We start from the raw sequence: 21,789 nt of genomic DNA, 5'->3' as shown, positions 1-21,789 counted from the left end.
GGTGGGAGCGCTGCCTCGCTTCAGGGGCTCGCCGCTAGAGGGAGTACGAGATTACGGAGGGGGTGCAGGATGCTGATGCTGAACTGGCCAAGCCGGGAAGAAAGAAGAAAGGGAGGGGAGGGGAGATCGAGGACGGCCGGCCTAGGCAGGCCAAGAATGCAATTTCCCCCGTGGTGGGAGCTGGGAGACCCTTGTGCTTGGACAGGACAGGGTCGGGGGACACGCAGGATGAGCCCCTGGACCACTGGCACCTTCTTGCTGACAGGTTAGTGACCCGCGCGCGCGACAGGAGGTACCAAGGCCAACTGGCCTCCGCCCTCCCATCCCCCACCGAGGTTTTGGGTACTCGTGTTCATTTTCTGGGCGTCAGCCCCTCTTTTTGCTTGGGTCTCCACTGCACCCCTCTTTCAGGACGCCCCCCACCCCACTTCCGGGCCTTGTGCTTCGCTTCCCAGGCTTGACCCTTGGCCTTTTCTTTTTCTTGGCACCCCCAAGGGCCCCTCCCTGCCCAGAAAGCGCAGAAATTTTATCTCCAATTTACATTCCCAACCCTGTCTCCCCCCCCCCCCCCATCTCTAACCCTGGTGGTGGACCTCTCTGATCTCTGCAACAAAGGGTTGGGGGGCAACAAAGGGCTGGGGGTCACTGCCCATTTTTATGGGGGGCTCTTTACCCCACGAATGGGGGGTTCGGCAGCCCACAGGCGAGCCATAGGAAAGGGGTGTCAAGCTGCGTCCCTCTCTACAAAAACACATTTTTTCCTTTTCTTGAATCTGATCGGGAGAGAACAGAAAAAAATGTGCATTTGAAACATCTGATTACCCTTCTTCCTGAGCGCATTTCTCGGCGGCGGCTCTCTGGTTTCTTTCTTAGTCTTCACTGAGTAGGGAAGCAGAACCATGAAATACTGGATCTAAGCTGGCACTCAGGTCAGGGTTAGCCCGGCTGGGGGCTAGAGACGCTGAAAACAGCACTATTTGCCCCACCAAGTGCACTATTTCAAGAAAGCAGAAACAATTAAAAACAGCTGTGGATGCCTCCAATGCGCTTGGCGGGCTCAGAGGCTCGCAGCCACGGCCTTTTTGTGGTGATTACGAGATTTTCGCAGAGATTTATTCTCCCCGCAACCTTACATTTTTGTAAATCTTGTAGGAAGAATGACTACATTTAGTCACAGCAACCTCATGTTAAGCCTTTCAACTGCGATGCCGAGATTCGTCTCCACATGTAAACATATATGTTTTACAGTAGAGGAAATTGCAGTGGTTTATAAGACTCATTAAATGATGAGGAAGGAGGCTATTTCAAAAAAGCCTTAGCGCGGATTTCCATTTAAGCTCCCCAAAGTGCTAGGCGCTGAGAAAACGGACAATCTGTTGATAATCTGAGCAAAATAAGTTTAAGTTAAAATGGGAAAACAAATTGTCTACAGCTGAACAAGTTTCCTGAAACAGATGAGACACGTTTGTTTTTGAAGGCTAAAATTCAGCATAGTTTAGTAACATTGCTACAGATTGTTTTATACGGAGAGAATAAATAAGAATTTGACCCATTATCGATAGCCGGGTGGCAGGCTCCTATTTAAAGCGAGGCTTCTTAGAAATAAACAAAATTGTAGCATATTTGCTGAGAAATATAATATTGACTATTAGATAGATGAATGAATGAAGTTCAGATTTCCAACAATGAAAGATATTTATCTAGGAACTTGGGGGGAACACAATTTTCTTTTTAGAAGTGCCTTTTAATCTTTAGGATGTGCACCCTTTTCTGCAAGATAGAATAATATCAGGATTGCTTATGTTTGCTAGAGTACTGTTGTGGTGACCACGGAACTGTCAAATGCTTAGCTTTATTTTAATCCAGAAAATTTACTTCATCTAATTGTTAACCAAGAGATAGCCTTTTCCAAAAAGTCAGATTAAAAATCAGTATAGATGGCAGGGGAAATTCCAAGTTTATAAATTATCCCAAGATTTTTAAAGTTTGAACAAGTTTGAATCAATTGATTTTTTTTAAAATTTCAAAATGTTAACCAGGATTTTTGTTGTTGTTAAAAAAAAGCTTTAGTATTAGTTTTACCATAATTTCTATTCATTGCACAAAAAAGTAATTTCTATTCATTGTACAAAAAGTAAGGGAAAAATATTCCAGAAAATTGAAAAAAAAAATGAAGACAATCAAGATCACCTGTAACCTCTTCATTCTAAGATAACCCCGGTAAGCATTATGGAATTTGTTTTTTCAGACTTAATCTAACTGATACCTATTTTGGTGAGGGTTATATGTATATAATTTCTAAAATTAAAAAAGGGATCAAATGAATTTTCTCCATTATTTCTTTTCAAGGATACTTAACTGTCAAATAACATTACATTTTCACAGACTTTTTAAAAAGGAAATGTTGATTATTTTTTCTAATTAGAATTTTAAATGAACATTAGTACATAAAGATCTATACCTAGAGAACTGAGAATTTTCTCTGATTTTACTATTCTAACATACACATAGTGACCATTTTGGTGTATTTTCTTATGTTTATTCTTCTACATATGAAATAATTTTTATTTTGCCTTAGAAATACAATTTTTCTAGAGAAGAAATCAGTAGATAACTAGTTTTGATTAACCTTATCTAAAACAACAAAATGTTAAAAATAAAAACAAAATGCAGGGTTAATAGGCAATACTTTAGATAACATTTTTGCATTACCTAAAGCAACAAAACAACATTAAAAACTACCCCCCAAAATTAACAAAGACTTTAATACCTTTTTGACATTTAGAATCATAAGTGAATTTTAGATTTTCTCAGGTATTTGTTCCTAGTGTTGACTATTTCTTACCTATTTTGCACAAGATTACATGTAAAGCAAAATGTAATGCCAGATTGCATTTCATTGCTAATGTGCATTATCTATTTTACCAAATGAGAATTGGGCATTGTATTTGGACATTTTAATCCATCTTAATGAAAATTTTCTCTGAATCTATGAAGCTGTTGATTTACCACCAACATTTAATTGCTAGTTTAGTGGGGAAATTGTATTTCAAAACAAAGTGGAATATTCACTTGTCAAATAATAACTAGACTTCTATTTGGACATCTTACCTGTTTAATGACCATTTGCCATTTATTTGTGAAGCTGTTGATTTATTTCATGTATTTAGCTTAATTTCTCCGATGGTGGGAAAATTGTATTTCAAAAACAAAGTGGAATTTTCATTTGTCAAATTATAAGTGGACTTTCTAGTTGGACATTTTATCTATTTTAAATGGCAATTTGCTATGGATCTGTGAACCTGCTGATTTACCATATACATTTGGCTTAACCTTTAGTATGGTTGGAAAATTTATTTCTAAGCAAAGTAAAATTTTCAGTGGTCAGATATTAACTGGTCTTGGTATTTATTTGATCATTTTATCCATTTATTGTAAGAGTTTGCCATAAATTTAAAAGCTGTTGATTTACCTCATATATTTAGCTTTAATCTAGTACCATTGACAAATTGTATTTCTAAGCAAAGTGGAATTTTCACTTACTGTAATGAAAAAATACTGGTGAGAGACAACCTCAAAGAGATAAAGATAATAGGTATCCAGTTTCTCTAACACTGGCTTTCCATGGATGGAAATCATGTTCAAACCAAAATGCGGCAACAGTGAAGAAAACCTGGCATGTCAAAATTTCTCAATCAAATATTCAAATTGGGTGGGATTCTAATATGTGCCGTATTTGTAGATCACATTTTCTCCAAAATAACTAGTTACCTTGGTCCTTTTTCTTTTTTACTAATTGACCACGCTTACTCTATCAGTCCCCTTTTCTTGAAACTCATCCTTACCTCCGTTCTAAATAGCAGTGCAAATTCTATTGCAGATTCTACTCTTAGTGTTAAAAGGGGCTCTTGGTGAATAGATGATATGGGTGTACGTGTCTGTGAGAGATTCTTGGGCTGGAGCTCTGTTTCAGTCAGGGGCTTCACAGAAATAGTAACATGGTGATTTTGTGTTTATTTCCATTCTTTCCAATGAGCAAAGACAAAGAGACAGACATCACAGACACACAGACGCAAAAAAATCCAATCTTTTTCTAAACTTCAGGATCCAGTCTGCTATCTCCCTGGTTTCCAGAAATATTAAACCTAAAGTAGCAAGGCAAAATAAAAAATAAAAAAAGGAGAAATTGGTGTTTCTAAGGATCAACAAGTCTTTTCAAAGGACTATTTTTTCTGATTGGGGTTTTCAGGTTGGTAGGATAAGATAGATGCTCTTAAAGCTGTTTCACATGAACTGCAAAAGACTCTGGAAGCAAAATTCCTGGTGTCTTCAATTTTTAAAACAATGTAACTATAGCAAAAACAGGATTGAGTAAAAACAATCCCCTCAGTCTGCTATTAGAACATTTGCATGGATGCTGCTGGTTTTCTAGTCTGATGCATGTGCATATATATTTTTTACATGACTATCGTTTTAATATGTGTAGATTTTTTACACTTTGTTTTGAAAGATAAGTGAATTTTGTTTTCAACAAAGCATTTGTCAGGGCTTTAGGATGCTTGTGTGTGACATGGTGTGTAGACTACTAGCAGGATTGCTTTGTAAGCGTGACTCCGGCTGAGCCAGCACCTGCCAGGTGTGTGGGTTACTGAGCGTGGGTCCAGCAGTGGTCCCCGGCGAAGAACCACACGCCTTTGCCTTGCTTCTTCTCTTCTTCAAAATTTTTATGAATGACTTTGATGAAGACCTAGGGCACTTGCTTTAAAAGCCATAGATGACTTGAAAAGGGATCACTGTTAGAATTAGGTAACAGAACTTAGAGTTAACATGGTTTAAATAGCTTGCAATGCTATGCAAAAAGATATTTTATACTAGTCAATGCATCATAATTCACTGAAGTGTGAGGAAGGAGGTGGCTTTACATGGTGGTGATTTTTTGAGGAAAAAAGGTTAATATGAACCAGCAGCATGATGTGGCTGCAAAAGAAAAAAAAAAATCAAATTTAGATTCTGGTCATAGAATAGTGCCCATATGTCACAAAAATTAATAGTACCCTGCTCTAATTAACCACATCTGTAGTATTGTGTCCATTTCTGGCTGTCACATTTAAAGAGAGATGTTGACAAATTAGACAACTTCCAGAGCAGTCCGTGGGGATGGTGAGAGGTCTGGCGATCCTGTCATAGGAGCTATCTTCAAAGAGCCTGGAAATGTTTAGCTTGACGACTAAAAGTAGACATAAACTCTTCTGTTTGTTTCAGAAAGCTGAATTAGTACCAGTGGGTGACAGGGTTTCCACTGGGGACCTTCCTAACAGTGCAGCTCAGCAAGAGAATCAACTTAACACCTTTACTCGGTCTATTCTTTTAAAATATCAGAACTATTCACCTTTCTTGCAATGAACATTTCGTTTGAAGGCCATGATAACGTTTTGGTGTAGGACAGCAACGATACTTGTGATGGAAACATTTTATTCTTTCCGATAAACTGTCTAAAATGAATAGTCCTACGTGTTCCAAGTTGATCTCTTACAACTTGAAAATTGCTGCAACAGGGCAACTGAATACATTCCTTTCTCCCCTCTCATTCCATTTCAAACATGAAAACCCGAGAAGAGAATTAAAGTTTTGCTTCCTAGAGTTACTCCTTCCCTTGGGTTTCTAGCTCCCCGGGAGCAGGCTTCTTGGGCAGAGTGACCACACATGCTGGGGGCACTCAGGGTTAAGGGGAGCACGTTGCTGCTGGCTGCTGGTCTAGGACAGCTCAGCCCTCGGCTGGTGGAGCCTCTTACCCCTGGGGACACGTGGGGCAATTCTTCCTTCTGCAGCACCCCCCCTCCCCCCGCTTATATGTCCTTGCAATACTTAACATGTTTGCTTTATTTTCAGTAGAAAATAAAATCTTTCCATCAAAAGTAGTTTCTGGCACTGTGCTCTCTCAACTTCTCTCTCGGTTCAGCCTGGTTTCGGAGTGCCTCAGGGGTACATTCTCAGTGTCTCAAACATGTCTCGGGGCAGACTTTTCTGTCCATCTGCCTATTGATCGTTTGTTTTGATGACCATATCTAACTTTGAAAATGTGGTGGAAGTATGCACACAGGACTCCACTCCTGAGGAGTGATAACCTATAAAGCATCTAGCCCCACAGATACAATTTTTATGCACCAGAGCCTTGAAAACTAAAGGGACCGCCAGTGAGAGATGTGAAGCAAGAACATTCTTTAGTTATCTCTTTTAACTCACTTTTCCCTGCTTTTTTTTTTTTTTTTACTCCTGCCTCTTCCCTCCACACCCAGAACTTTCATCCTTTACCCAAATTGTTAGGTCAGAAACGCAGCCACTGTGTGGAGTGTATTTTTCATGTTGAACAAGTTGCTCCTTATTTTATCGTTTATAAAAGAGCCGTGCACTGTTGAGGGACTGCGACAGTGCACAGGGCCACTTCTGTTGGCTGGCTTCCCGGTCCTGGAAGATGCCACAGGCGGTCCTGGGCCGAGCTCCTGTTTCCGGGAGAGAAATGCTCCAGGAGGAGCTTCTGGCTTGGCACCGCTGGCGCACCTGCCCCACAGGCGGCTGCTGGCCATCATCCTCGAATGCACCGTCTGCTCCTGCTCCTGGGCTTGGGAGGTGGATGAGCCCCCATGTTTACATTCTGAAATTTCGAGAACTTATTTCAGAAATGAATAGGAAGCCTCAAAACAGGAGTTGCTGGCATGATTATTAATGCTGTATTCTCGAAAAAACAATCTGTTAGTAAAAAGCTCAAGTGCTCTTTTGAGTCACTTTGGTAGAATTTTTTTTTTTTTTTGTATCTTCATCTAAGGATTTTTATGCAGTATTGGTGCAATAGAGGTTTCAATGTGTTTTGTTACTTAAAAAGCACTATTCTTTAGCATGTCTCACTTTCTGCTTAATTGCTTCGGACTAATCAGACTTTTAGAATGGATCTTCGGCATTCTGTACCCCGGGAATCGCCACGGCATCTGTTGTGACATAGAAGGCAGACTTTTTCTCTTCGGACAAACGAAGCCGCTCATTTCAAAAATGTTTAGGAGTTAGGCAGCTCTGGTATAAATTCTTTCCCATTCTTTAGCTTTCCACTCATTCATCTGGTCACCTCTTTGATTATTATGGAGATTTGGGGCTCACTGCGAATTTGAAAGAAAAGATCACAGTTAATTTTCCTATGGTGGTTAAATTTTAGTTCCCCATTTCTTCAGTACTACGTAATAGAAGTAAAGTTGTTCTTTTACCTCGGAATGCAGAAGAAAAAAAAAAAAATAACCCAAGGCTGTTTTATTTTTCTCTCCTTAGGAAATTGGTGTTTCTCACTTGGCGGTAAAATGACATTGGCTTTTCTCCCCTATGAAAGAGTTCATCATTATAGTAGCATCTTTAGCATCTTTCATTTTCTGTAGTTAATAGAGTGGATTCTAATCACAGACCAGCACTGCAGAAGTGGAAACAGGGCAGGTTGCTACATGTGCGGTGTTTTTTTGCCTAGCCGGTTTACTTCTGAGCTCATAGATATATTTGTGAAAGTGCTCAAAGATTAAAGTATAAGGATGTTTATTGTAGCATTGGTAGTAATAATGGAAAAACTAGAAAAATAGTGGTCATTCGCTCATTTACTAAGCGATCACTCTTTTATTCATTTATGTTTTTGATGTCGACGGGTTTTGAGACCCCGTGTGAGTCCCCAGGGAATACGCGTTCCCAGCCATTATGGAACTTTGACACTGTGGGGTTGACAAAGATTAATTAAATAATCACCCACATAAATGTGCCTTTAGACCTGTGATACATGCTATGAACACAACTAGAATTTCTAAGTTGTGGACTTAGACAAGGGGATTAAAGAAGGCTTCTCTGAGGAAGCACTCAGAGCTCAAGGATGAGTAAATGTTATTGAGGTGAAGAGAAAAGGTACATTTGACATAAAAGAAAGAGCTCTGGGGGCCCCGGGGGCAAGTTGGCTTGGCAGATAGAAGGTGCTGGACGAAGTCCAGTGAGGTTGGAGCCTGGAGGGAAAGGGGAGCACAATGTGAAAGGAGGGGAGACGGGAGGTGAGGGAGCAAATTTTGCAGAACCCGTTAGACTACTTCAAAGAGTGTAACCTTTTCCCCCTAAAACCTATAGAAAATAGTTGGAGGGTTTAAACAGGGCATGATCAGATGCACATTTCAAAAAGAGTGCTTCGGCTGCTTTGTGCAGGGAGGGTTGAAAGGGTCAGAAGAGATTGCAGCAGATCAGCTCCAAGGCTACTTTTCGCAATCCTGGCAACAAGTGATGACCTCCTGGGCTCGGGGTGGGGGGTGATGAAGATAGGAGGGACATTTTAAAGAGTAAACAGCAACAGGAGTGGGTCATGGATTGAATTTGGGCAGGAAGAGATGTCAAGGATGATTTCTAGATTTCTGTTCCTATTCGTGAGGATGAGGCACGCCGGAGGACCAGACTGTAAGGGAACGATCAGGAGTCCTCGTTGGAGAGGCTGGATTTGAGGTGCTGGTTAAAAAAAATATGATTGAGCCACGCAACATAAAGCATGCAACCTTACAAGTAATATCATGCAACCATGTTCAAGAGATAGGCTAAGTGAAAAAGTGGGATCACATTATGTAAAAACGAGTACAAGTGTTTATATGTACATGGATGCAAACATGTTTACAGAGAATATGGGAAGGTGCAAAGACTATTGAGAGTGACATTGGAGGGATGGCAATAGATACATGAAAGGGAACTTTCATATTTTATACCCCCACCCCTGGTTGTACTATTTGAAAGGAATGAATTACAATGAGAACGTATGGCTTTTATAAAAAAGAAAATTAATGACAGTTTCAAGTAAACAGCTAAGATGAGAGTCTTTTTCTTTCAGAGTTTTCTTAATTGGAAAACCTTGTAAGCATGATTTTATTTTATTTTGAAGAGATTTTCCCCCTACAGTTTTACTTCCCTAACCCAGTAGCTCTTACACTGTACCTTTTAATCTTCCACTAGACTGCACTATTATATAGTCTAGATTTTATATTGTCTAATATACTGTTTTGTAGTCTGCCTTTCACTAGTTTTATTAATTTCAAAACAGTCCAACATTTTGCAGAGGAGGATATTAAATAGTAATGGTTCATATAATCACCGCATATACTAGGTATCCCTTTCGTGATGGGTCCCACTGGTGCTCCTTACTCATCTAACATTTCTGGGATAAAATATAGGTAGTTCTATTTCCAGGCAGTGGAAACCCAGTAATACTGTATATGCCTTGGTGGGGTTATTTGAGCAAAAGAGTAAAACTACCAAGAAGTGGATAACCCTTCCCTTGCCATTAACTCTTCTATTAAGCCAATGCTTCTTTTATTGACTAATCCCCCCCTTCAGTTTTCATATGTGTAAAGCAAAGTTGAATCTCGTGCTCATTCAGTTTTGATTTTGTTGCATTATTTCCTCAGAATAAACCTGAGTGGATGAGAGTCAGAGGGGACAAATATCAGTATGTAACTCGCTTCTTACTGCATCTGGCTTTCCGCAGAAGGGTTAAACTGCAGCTCTCAACAGGTACGCCTTGGCCAGCCTGAATTAAGACTTGCCAGAATGCCATCTTCTTAGCCTTGCAAGAGGCCCTGTGGCGTTTGGGAGGGCTGGAGCCCAGGGACTGTTGCTTTGCTCGGAGCGTTTACTCCAGGCTGCCTTAGAAATGTGATCATTTTTCATGTGTCTTACGTCCATGAGGAAAAAAAGAGTGTTATATTTTATAATACCAACTATAGTAACAATAAGATCTTTTATTTGAATATCTATTTTTTTAAAAATCACATATAAAGCAATCTAAAATGTTCTTAATATTAGTTGAAGACTAAAGGTAATAATGACTCAGTTTTTGAGTTATGTGCTAAGCATTCTGCTAAGGGTTTTAAATGCATTATCTCATTTAATACTCACAACGTCTCTGTGAAGTGGTCACTGTACCCCAGCTTCCTACCAGATGAAAAAATGGAATAACTTGCCCAACAGACAAAAATTGGGATTGAACCCAGGCTCCCTGTCTCCAGAGACTCTGATATTATACACTACTTTTCTGTACTCCAGTCTTATTTCACTCTGAAGCTTAATGTCTTACCTAGCTTGTGCTAAAATTAAATATCTAATAACTTAATTGTGTTAAATAATTGCTTATGTCATGCCTTGCCACGCTCTTCTGTTTTAACAAAGTTTGGAGGCTTCTTACTCTGGCGTTCTTGCTATTGCACTTCTCTGAGGGACAGCTTTTCCTCACTCCTTTCAGAGGTTGAGGTGAAGAGTTCTCATCAGCAAATACCTGATGAGATATAACATTTTAACCTTCTCTTAATGAGGTGTGTGTGTGTGCGTGCGTGTGTGTGTGTGTGTGTGTGTGTGTGTGTGAATATGGGATTAATTTCCACGGCCATTGCCTCCTTGCTAGCTATTTCTAATCCAGCAGTCAGGGAAAGCCTTTGTTTTTTCTGGAAAGAAAAATAATAACAATAGTCATATCTCAAATGACATTAAAATATATAGTTTTAACTTGTTTTTGCATTTAACCTAGGTGGGGGGGGGGGGGGGTTAGGGAGTTCTATTGATGAATAAGTAGATGATAGGAACTTTGGAGCCAGTCAAGAAATTGGTTAAAAATCCAACTCTGCCACTCATTAAAGGTATGACCCGGGATAAGCTACATAATTTCCTAAAACTTCTTATCATTGCAAAATGGAATTAATAAGTACGTCACAAAGCCGTTAACATAAGGATTACATTAGTTAATATGTATGTATCCCTTAGTGGAGTGCCTCACACTTCGCACTCAAAACATGGTAGCTAATAATAATGTCAGCTAACATTTTGTGAGAGAGAAAAATGTAAGAACAATATGAGACCACTTAAAAAGTAGTATGGGCAGTTACATAAAGGAAATGAAGAGAAAATGTGGAGAATAAGGCAGCAGCACAGTGGCATAGGGAACGGTGAGAGAAGGGGAGCGATGTAGGGGATGTAAGCTACACGTACCATTTATGAAACCAAGTCTGTATCCCCTTCCAGTGAAATATGAATAGAGATGAAACAGTGGACTCACCTTGGTTGTAAGGCGAGTGTATTAATCACATTAAATTCCATTTGGCATATCCTGCTGTTTACTTGGACAGTGATGTTGGAGTAAGTTATTTTTTTTTTTGTTATTTCTATCCCTTGACATTCTGATTAGCTCATCAGCAATCAGTCACTATTCACTCTTCAATTGCTTTTATTAAGTAGCCATCCCCCCCCACCCCCCGTCAGCAAATTATTCACATTTAGGAACGAGTCCTGTCTCTTGAGAGAGTGCTTGCTTGCTCCAGGCCAGATGAAAGGTAGTCGTGCTGCTACAAGACTCGAATGAATCATGGAATTTTAAGACAAACTTTAAGTATTGGATGGTTTCTAGGGAATATAAGGGTATGCCAGTCACCTTTGGATTAATTCTGACTTTGATGATTTTTCAGAGGGAGCACTGAGGAATTGAATAAATTGTATAACTTGATATGCTAGCTAATTTTGTGACTGCCTTTTTAGTCGGGGCTGTGTAAGCGCAGTATGCATGTAATTCTTTGCTTTTGTGTTTCTGAATTAGAGCAAAAACACATCCAGGTACAATTATAGCATATATTATCCTGAACGCGTGAGCACAGTGGAGTTCCTTTCAATATTTCTGAGGATGGTCAATTCTATTTCAAAAGAGTCCACCAATTTGTACATGCTGGCTTTTATTTATTTATTTTTTTTTTAGGATTAATCTTGAAAGTTTTATGTGGAATATTTAAAAAAATAAGTCATATTTTCCTATCCTAAGTAAGGAAATTTGTGCTCACAGAAAAAAAAAAAAAAATGTTGGGCCTTTTCTAATGAAAATCAAATTTTAAAGTACTAAGCCTGTTCCAGGGAGTATTCTGCATTTGTCAGTGTGCAGATTGCAGTAACTTTTTTATACAGGAAGTTAGTCAAGTGGATCCACACCATTAAAAACAAATGGTTATTTTCATGTTATTGAGATTTTCCCCTCAAGCTGTGAGTCTTGAATATTTAAGTAGACATCCCATTCCTGACAATCTGTCTTGCCTTTTGTGACATTGTCTTGTGAGTAGAGCCACAAAAAGTTGTCTTTTTATTGAGATTTATTGGGCTGTGGTCTTCTGTGGTTAAAGTAGGAATTTAGATGGATCAATATGAACTTTTAAAAAATGAATATGCTCAAAGCAGAGTTGGCCTTCAAATAGAGCAATATCTGTGAGGTGTGTTTAAACTATTTTACCCTGCCTCTGTTTGATAACAATTGAGGCCCCAATCAGGTTTGTATTTTTAATCCTGAGGAAGGCAACCGGACTGCCCTTACATAGGACCTGGAAAGTACAAGCAATGATAGCTTCCCCTGGCAGGGACCCGGAGTAGCGCTCAATCATATACTGGCTTAGTCAGGCTCTAAAAGCCGGGGTGCAAAACAAAAAATCCTATAGAGTTAATCTAGTCGTTTCTTTAAATTGCCCTTAAAGTACAATATGTGCAGTTTAGTGTATATAACTCTGAAGAGTGGTTTTTATGCACAACATAGTCTGAGAACCACTGGGCTAGAATAAAGGAAGGAACAAAAGGGGTGCTGTCTGACACTCCAACTATTGTTTCTTTGTGGTAGCTCCCCAATCCATGGAAAAGTGGAGAATTCTAAAGAATCCTGCTTGCCTGCAGGATTTACCCCATTCTCCTTTGAGATCAAGCCTCTGTAATCTTCAGACTTGTTAATAGATTCGGGTGGTAATGTGAGGATTAGGTTAGACAGTAAGCATGAACGCACCTTGCTCAGGACCAGGTTGGTGTGCTAGGTTTAAATCTAAGTGCTGCTTGTCATTGTTCTTTGGAAAGTTGTAGAGAGGAATTTGGCCAGCTGCCTCCTGTTTTTTCTAGGTTGGGACTTCCCACTGTCTAGCAGTGACTTACACGTTCTTGCACATTGGCTGCCTCTGTGGGCCAGCTGGAGGTAGGAGTGGGTGAAGTTTTCAGTTCTAAGGTCAGGCCCTACATTTGGTGGATATGATGTGACTCAGTTGAATATCATACATAACCCTTGGGATCTGTAGGTCTTCTCTTGGTTTTTAAATGTATTTTTTATTATGTGTTTCTGCGGGTATGTTCGAATATGTATTTTTAGAGAACTGCCCAAGTGATTCTTATGTAACCAGCGTAACCCTGGGGAGTAATATATTTTGCCACAAGAGTCTTTGAACATTTATGGGCCTATTTTAGCTTAAATTATTTAGGAAATAACTACTGTATTTTTATGAAGGTTTAAAAGGACATAATTTCAGTTATGAAGTGAATCAACCACTTATTAGCCGAATCAGCCATAAGATTGACCTTTCAGTAAATGTAAAATTGGCACACTTAGGTTTACGTATTTTAAAAATTGAATACCAATCAAGTCGTTTATCTGCTTGGGGTGCTAGGGCCTTTGATTTCTACTCCCAGGTATCGCTGAAATGATCACCTGAGGTTTTGTTTTTTTGTTTGTTTTTAACAGCTTGGGTTTTGAATTGCATTTCCTTTTTCATTTTGGAAGGTAACTTGGTATTTCTCATAATTCAGAATTTTACTTGAAGCTCCATTTGAAAAGGAAATGTACATTTCATCTCTGATTCAACATTAAGTTTCCTCTATCCCAGCAAATGTTTCTGTCTCCACTCATCCTTACTGTCTGATTCATGAAGTATATTTTATTTGTGCATATGCTTGGTCCCACCTATGCCAGTGTTTCTTAGATTGTTTCTCTTCAGTTATGTTCCTTTTCTTTATCCTCTTTTTCTGTCTTTTCCCCAGCCTATGCACAAAATCTGTTTTCCCACACGAAAATAACCAACCCTTCTCTCCACCTTGCTGTGCTTCAATCTACCATGTCATTTTATCTCTGCTTCTCCATTCCGTCCCACGTTCTTGAAAGATTAACTTTATTTGCTGCCTCTACATCTTGACCTTTTGCAGTTTAGCTTCTATGCTTACCACTTTATTGGAACTCCATTTTAACGGAGTCACTAATAACTTCTTATTTCCCACATCTAGCAGTCTTTTCTAAGCTCTCATCCTCTGACCTTTTTGCAGTATTTGAGGATGCTGATCACACTTTCCTTCTTGACATCTCTTCTGCGGACTTACAAGACACTTCAGCCTCAGTTGTCCAACCTCTGTGACTGCCTGCCTCTTATTTCTTTGCTGAATCATTCTCTGCTTTTGCTATGTAAATGTATTTATTAACATGTTCTTCTGCCTTTGCTGTTCCTCCCACTTTTGTGCATTCCTTTTTGCTGTATTTTTAGCTCCAGGAGCTAGGGCAAAACTATGGGGTACACCCTGAGGGACTCAGACTGAATCCGGAGGAAATATATCTGAGATGCCGGAAGAGAGATCCAATGTTGTGGTTAGGAAATGGTGCCCAAATATTAAGTCTGAAAGGTAAGGATGAAAAATGGGAAATTAAGCAGTAAGAGTAGTAGTTTGTATGATGGAAAATAGACAGATGGGACAAGAGCACGAAGGTATATCTTCTCCATTGACTTTGTACACGAGAGCCCAATGCGTATTACCTGGGAACATGATCTCTTGAAGGAATTGCTGGGGCTTTGGCTTCAACAATCATTTCTCAGGTGATGAACCTCAAATCTGCATCTGAATCCCCATTAAATTCTCCTATGAACCAGAGTTCTACTAGTATTTCAATCTTCCTCTTAGATGGTTTCCCCGGGATATTAAACTGGTACCCCAAATTTAACATTCCAAGTTAAATTTATTTTCTTTATCCTGAAACCAACTTTTTTTGGGGGGAGGGGTTCCTAATATATCACTGTTCTGTCATTCTGGATCAAAAATCCAAAGCCATCTTTGATTCTCCTTTTAGCCCACATCTAGCTATTTGAAAAGTATTATCAGTATTATCTCCATGATGTCTTACAATTGGCCCTACCTTTACTTCCTTTAGTTTCAGCTGCTGATTTATGGGCTGGCTGCTACTCAACACTCCAGAGATAGTCCCCTATTTAGTGTCCTCTTACCCCTATTCTTTTCATTGCTGCCAATCTAATGTTTCCAAAACGCAACTGTGAATTTAGAAGACACTTTAAAAAAAAGTTCTGCTATTGATTTCAGAGAGGAAGAGAGAGGGAGAGAGAGATAGAAACATCAATGATGAGAGATAATCATCAATCACTTGCCTCCTGCACGCCCCCTACTGGGGATGGAGGTGGCAACCTGGGCATGTGCCCTGACATGGAATGGAACTGTGACTTCCTGGTTCATGGGTTGATGCTCAACCACTGAGCTACACTGGCCGAGCTAAAAGACACTTTAAACTTATCTCGACATTCCTAGCCAGAGATACTTGCTTCTCCCTCAGTGTTTTTGGAGCACTTATGTTTTCTACCATTGTGTATTTATGTGTGATTCTTATATATATATTACATGTTATGTATATATTTCTATACATGAATTATAAATCCCTATAGATTGTAAGCTCCCTGGGGGGCAGGAACTGTCTCTTATTTACCTGCTACCACCATATATTCCTTGCATTGACTTGCAACAAATGTGCATTGAATGGAATTAAACAACTGGCTGGGCTGGAAGGATTCTGATCCCAATGAATAGTAGGTAATCTATGAGAGTCATTTTAATTTAACATTAATTTCATTTTTTGTGCATTTGTTTTATCTGAAAAGCTTTTTTATTAAGCTCTGCTGATGGCATAAGTGGAACAGTTAACTGGAAGACCAAACAGGCCAACAATTTTATTATCAGCAGAAAAATGGCTTCTGGGAAGAAACATGGTGAGTTTAGGTTGTAAATCTGAATCCCTTTTGGGGAATCAGTTAAATGTCTGCTTCCAATATCCCTTCCTCTTTTTAGTCATGTGTGGATTTTTTTTAAGTCAGTCTGAAAAAAATTAAAATTTGTTTTCCTAATCTTCTAAAACTTCTGATTCTCTGTGTTCTTAATCCATTATTTCCCAAGTGTTTTTCCTTTGCGATAGTTATATGCTTTTTTTAAAAACTAAAAATAATTATGTTTTTAACCTATTGTTGCCCCTTATCCAGTCACTGGCTTGCCACTTATAAAAATTGTCCCAGTGTGGTTATTATAACAATTAACATTGAAAAACATTAAGAAGTACATTTAACATAAATCATTTTAAGACAGTATTTATATAACCTTAGAAAAATGGTCATAAAATGTTTTGGCTAATTGTAGATGATTTTTTGAATGATTTTTGTGCAAAACCATATTGATATGTTTTGCAATTAAATAATTTGATGCCAATTGTTTTGTTTTGAAAGATGACCTGACCCCTGAATGATTTATTGTTCCTTCTCATTTTTTCTTTTATATGGATAAATGTGTCCATTAGCAATATGCCAAGACCTTTGAAATTTCATCAGGAAGAAAAATATTAATAACCAAATATTAGTTGTTTTCAAAATACCAATTATTATAAGTTTTCAGTTAGTATTGTATTTCTTGATTATTTACCTTTATGATCCCTCTTGCACCTCATTCCTCGCCACTACCACCACACATACACACAATTTTGACTATATGTGGTCATGAACAGTAGTAGAATAGTAGCCTGGTTTTCATAACATTGGGGCAACTGAAGTGTCTATAAAAATAACAATTTTAAAATATTTTGAAAAGCATAGCAATTTTATGTGCTCAAATGGCCTTACTGCCAAATAAAACCTGGGTACATTGTAGGAGTGATTCCTGGCTTACTTCATTTTATTAATACATTCTTCAAGTTGGGGGTCACTAACTTTTTTCCTGCTAGCACCAAATTATTCCACAGCTGGAATCTTCTATTCCCAGATTTATTTCAGAGTAAGACAAAAGATCCCATTGTTCTTCTACCCAGCTTCTTTGAGACAAACAAACAAACATCTTTGCATTTTTAAGTAATTTCCATTGCTAATATCGATAAGAAAATATAGTTTTATTATAAGAACTTCCCATGAAAAGATCACAAAAATTTGTCTTATAAAATACTCGATGTACTTGTTCCAGGACCTAAGCCCATCGTGTCATAGTCTGTTCCCCAGACCCTCCTTTGATATTCTCATGGAATTCTCCCTGGCTTCTTTAAGGAAATCACCCCTGACTACCCTTATCTGGCTGGTTCCTTAATCAAGCTGAGGGCCTTCGGCTTCTTTGGCACATCCACTCCTCCTGTTTTCTAAATTTTCTAGTCCTGCTCATCAGATGACCCTCAGTGTTGCCATCTGCAAGGTGCTTCTTTCCTCTGCCATCTCCCAAAGACTTGGGACTTGCCTGATTCTGGTGACCCACTCAAGATTCCCAAAGACTTTTTCCCTGGACTTGACACTATTTTGTCCTAAATTGCAGTTATCATTTCCTTTTTCTTCAGTTTCTTCTCTTTAACTTTGATCCCTAGAATTTCTGTCCTCTTTGAGCATGTCCCTTCATTTCCTATTTCATTTGCCAAAATGGAACTCTCTAACCAGCTGTTAAACCCAGTTGAGTTGTCTACTATGGTGCTGTTCTTGGGGAAATTCACTCTTCCAAGACCTTTAATAGAGGTATTATCTCTTCCTCTTTCAAACTTCATGCTGCCATTTGACCTCAAACTGATTTTCTCGTTGGGACTTGAAAGATAACTGTACTTTTCAAAATAGAAATGAGCAATACGTCTTGAACCTATTGAGGTAACCACATTATGTTTATTTCTTCACTTTCTCTTGAACTCATCCTTTAGCTTCTTCTCTCTTTCTGGTCTCCTTGTCCAATTTAAATTCTATTATTGCGGTTCTGATTATCAAATATCTTATACAGAGAATAATAAGGTTCATCAACCATGTGAACAGAATTGTTTCTAGTATCTTATATAGCAAGGGTATTTTATTTTTAAAATATATTTTATTGATTTTTTACAGAGAGTAAGGGAAAGGGATAGAGAGTTAGAAACATCGATGAGAGAGAAACATCGATTCAGCTGCCTCCTACACACCCCCTACAGGGGATGTGCCCGCAACCAAGGTACATGCCCTTGACCAGAATCGAACCCGGGACCCTTCAGTCTGCAGACTGACGCTCAATCCACTGAGCCAAACTGGTTAGGGCTAGCAAGGGTATTTTAAATGGTATCTCAGATCTATCAAATGTTCTGTGAAATGTTTTTTACAATTTCAAGAGAGCACAAAAGATTATAAGAGAATTTAAATAGGGAAATAAGCTTAGCAATTATATTTTTTGTATAACTTTCTTTTTAAATAGTGTTCCAATTCTTAATTTTAGCAATGGGGGGGTGCCTTATCAGTAAATAGGATTTTGAGGAATTTAAATGTCTCAAACCAATACTTTTGGTATCATTCTACCTTGATACACATGAAGTGGTTGCAAAAATCAGAATGAACACTCTAAATATGGATTCTTTTTTTTATTTTTCCTGGGGTGAGGGTAGAGGAACTTAAAATTTACCCCTGAAACAATTTAAATAAAAAGGAATAAGCTTTTGCATTACTCATTTATATGCTTCACTTAGATAAACATTTTCAAATTCTACTTTATTACTTAGGGCAACTCATGCTCTGAAATGGGTTTAGTCTTAGGTTTAACTGATAAACTTCCATTGCTTTCTTCCCTGAGAAAGAGAAAATCAAAATGGTCTTGTGCTGATTTTCTAATTATTTTCAACTTAAATGTTAAACTTTAATTAGACATTCATGGGAATGAAGGAATATGTGAGTCAAATAATTGGGTAGGATTCTCTATTGCCATCTTAAAGGAGGCTCCTTCTTAGCTATTGACAGTCAAGGGACTGCGTGGCGCAAAGACAGAACTATCTCTCTGGGTGACCTTTTACCCCTCTTTCACTGGAGAGGAGCAGGAAGTGCTCTTAGGACTTAAGATATATTCTTCTTTGCCTCAGAAAGGTGGCAAAGCCAGGAGAAAGGATCACCACGTTAGGACTTCAAAAGACCATCAACCAGAGATGTAAGTTTCTCTTTCTAGACTCTTAGCCATGAAGGCTGAAATGTCTCAAATTTTTTTTCTTTCTTTAAACAAAAGAAACTTCAGGTTTGTTTCTTGAAATTGTTATTGTCAACTCACTGTTTCCAATGGTGCAGTGTAATTATGATAACTTCATGAAATAATAGAATGATCTTTGATTATCTGGTCAAATTCTGACTCGTCAAAAAAAAACAAGAGAGATCATTAAGAAAGTTATGCAACATAATTAGCTTCCTGTGGTAGATTGTAATAATATAATATACAGCCACCAAACGTATTACTTTATGTTTTCAAACAAAATACATGATTCCTTGATTCAAGTCCTGGCTCTTCCTCTTACTAGTTCAATAGCCTTGAATCGGTCTGTCTTGCTGGTTTCAATTTTGTTACGTATAAAATGAAAGACTGAACTCTCCGGGAGAGCAAGGCATGCCAACTCCAACTGGTGGTATCTGTCAGGAGTTCTCAGTTAAGTAGAAGGCTGTGGCCATAACCCAACAGGAAGTAACGCTAAGATCCGCCTCTTTGTAGGAAAGATAGTTAGCATGGCCGGGCAGGGTGACATCTAAAGCCCTTTCAACGGCAGCGTTCTCTGAGACTAAGTTTATTGATCACCAATTCATAACGGTTTGCAGCCACTTTCCGAATGACATTTAAGAAAAAAAACAACCCACAGCAAAACAAACATGTTGTTATTACGTGAAAAATCAAGATTTTTAATTCTAGTTTAGAAAAATGGTTTCAGTAAGTGGCTTCAGTTGCAGGTGCGAGGGGGGGGGGGGGTTGTCATGAAGAAACCCTCTGCTTTTTGTAGAAAAAGTGGTGGTTTCTCTTCTGCCTCATGTAAAGAAAAGTGGCCATATCTCTTAGAAGAATGAAATTTAAAAAGGCAGTTTAATGCCTTCCCTGTGATTAATTCTACAGCTGAGGCATGGGCTATCTGTAACTAAGGGAGGGGGGTTGGATGGAGGTCAGTAAAGGGGGGAAGCGGGGGGCATCTGTAATAGTGTCAACAATAAAAAAGAAAACATTAGCTGACCGCCCCCCCAAATGAGTGGACTGCAGCACTTTGATGTTGAGTAAACTCATAGGTGAAAAGCAGACTGCTGAGAAAAGCTTGTTTCAAAGCCAAGATTTTTAAAGCTGGATTGATAAAACACAAGGTAAATCTTAGAGAAAGAAAAAAAAAAAAGCAAAACAGGTTGTGTACCTGGCTGGGTATTGATGTGCCTCAAAATACTTTCCTACAGCAATTATTTGATTTAGTAATTATATTTCAATTTGACTATAGAAATAACACATTAAAAAATAAGTTAGGGAGGAAACCTTAAACACCAGCTTCTGTAAACCCTGAAATGAGTTGTTGATGCAGAGATAGCAAATGGATTCATCTCTTATAATCAATTCTGATGAATTGCTAGCAGCTTCTTGGAGTGCTCGTGGGTACAGGGGCTCGGGGATCATACAGAGCTTTTCGCTGTTAAAACTGTAAAATATAAGACAAGTCTTATTTTTCCTGTCGGTACTTACAATTTTTAATTATCAGAGATGATCGTATAGTTAAATAAGTTTAGCAATTGTATTCTGGGTGTAACTTTCTTTTTAAAAAATATTCTCAATCTTAACGTTTGCAATCTTCTGTGAAAAGGATTTTGAAGAGTTGAGATGTCTGGTTGCTCAGGCAAAAGTTAATTTTTAAAGCCCTCTCAGGTAAGTGGCTTTTCAGTATTATCTTTATATCTTAAACATATTAAAAGTATTCTTCATTATTCTTATCCAAATTTCCCCCCAGATAATACTTACTATTCAGGCAATACTATAAACAGTTGGGACATTTCCACTATATTATGTAAGTAATTTGTTCTCATAAAGCACCCTTGTCATGCTTCCCAATGATTAGCTTATATCTTAAAACTCTCTGAACATGAGAGACAAATGAAGAAAATTGAAATGCTTTTAGAGACAGACTTTAATTTCTTATTAATACATTACTTATTAATTAGAATATGTGATAATATTTGTAGGCTGATTGAGCTATTGCTAAGGGTAATAAATCACTTAATCAATAGATCTCTTTTGTTTCAGTGATGCAGTCTGTTTCCCACACATCAAATATGTAAGAAATTATTTTATACGATGCATTAAACTCGTTCACTCTGATTTGACAGTTCGTGTTTACGGAACAGATGGACTGAATTAAGACTTTCTAGGTATGCTTACTTCTGAATGCATTTAATACCTGGAGTTTACGTTGCCCTCTCCACAAGTAATGCCTCTATCCCCACTGCAGTAAGATCATCTATTCAGAAGTCTACTGCGTCCACTAAGAACCAGGATAGATGCCACAATAGATGCTGCAAATGCAGGCTCCCGTTTTTTCACATCTAGCAGAACGTGTGCTGAGGCAGGTACAGATTTATTCCTACCTTAACACGCAAGCCCACCTCATTTGGAAGTCTGCTTTCTAAACTGCAGCAGATAAACAGTGGCAAATTAGAGGGGCTAGAGAAGCTGATATAGGAAACATACTGATGCAATGAGAAATGACAGCTGACAACATGTTCTCACATGAGAAAACAGAAAATCTATAAAACACACAGCCTTTCAGAAGCATTAGCTGGGCTGGGACCCGCTAGCGCTAGTGTGATCATTAAATGACGAAGCAACCAAACAGTCCATAAGGGCGTCGCTATATAATAGAACCGAGTGCAATAATTGATGTGCCAAAGGATG

At 38.5% G+C, this 21,789-nt stretch overlaps 1 protein-coding gene across 16 annotated transcripts in view; it reads left to right on the top strand.

Moving 5' to 3' along the window:
* Positions 1-36: 36 nt before the first annotated feature.
* Positions 37-21,789, top strand: part of SGCE (sarcoglycan epsilon) — a 205,178-nt gene continuing 183,425 nt past the window's right edge. For 6 of the 16 annotated variants that reach the window (XM_080666761.1, XM_080666768.1, XM_080666753.1 and 3 more), the window contains exons 1-2: positions 105-265; positions 15,753-15,860. In XM_080666761.1, coding sequence (XP_080522887.1) covers positions 157-265; positions 15,753-15,860 — 217 coding nt within the window. In that variant the 5' untranslated portion in view covers positions 105-156. Of the gene's footprint in view, positions 266-15,752; positions 15,861-21,789 lie in introns of all 16 variants that reach the window. The other 10 variants (XM_080666760.1, XM_080666758.1, XM_080666764.1 and 7 more) reach the window with 5 other exon arrangements.

Source organism: Plecotus auritus, assembly GCF_963455305.1.
Source record: "Plecotus auritus genome assembly, chromosome: 4".
In the NCBI taxonomy this organism is placed as follows: domain Eukaryota; kingdom Metazoa; phylum Chordata; class Mammalia; order Chiroptera; family Vespertilionidae; genus Plecotus; species Plecotus auritus.
The sequence above is the reverse complement of the archived record's forward strand: the minus strand, read 5'-3'. Positions and strand labels throughout refer to the sequence as shown.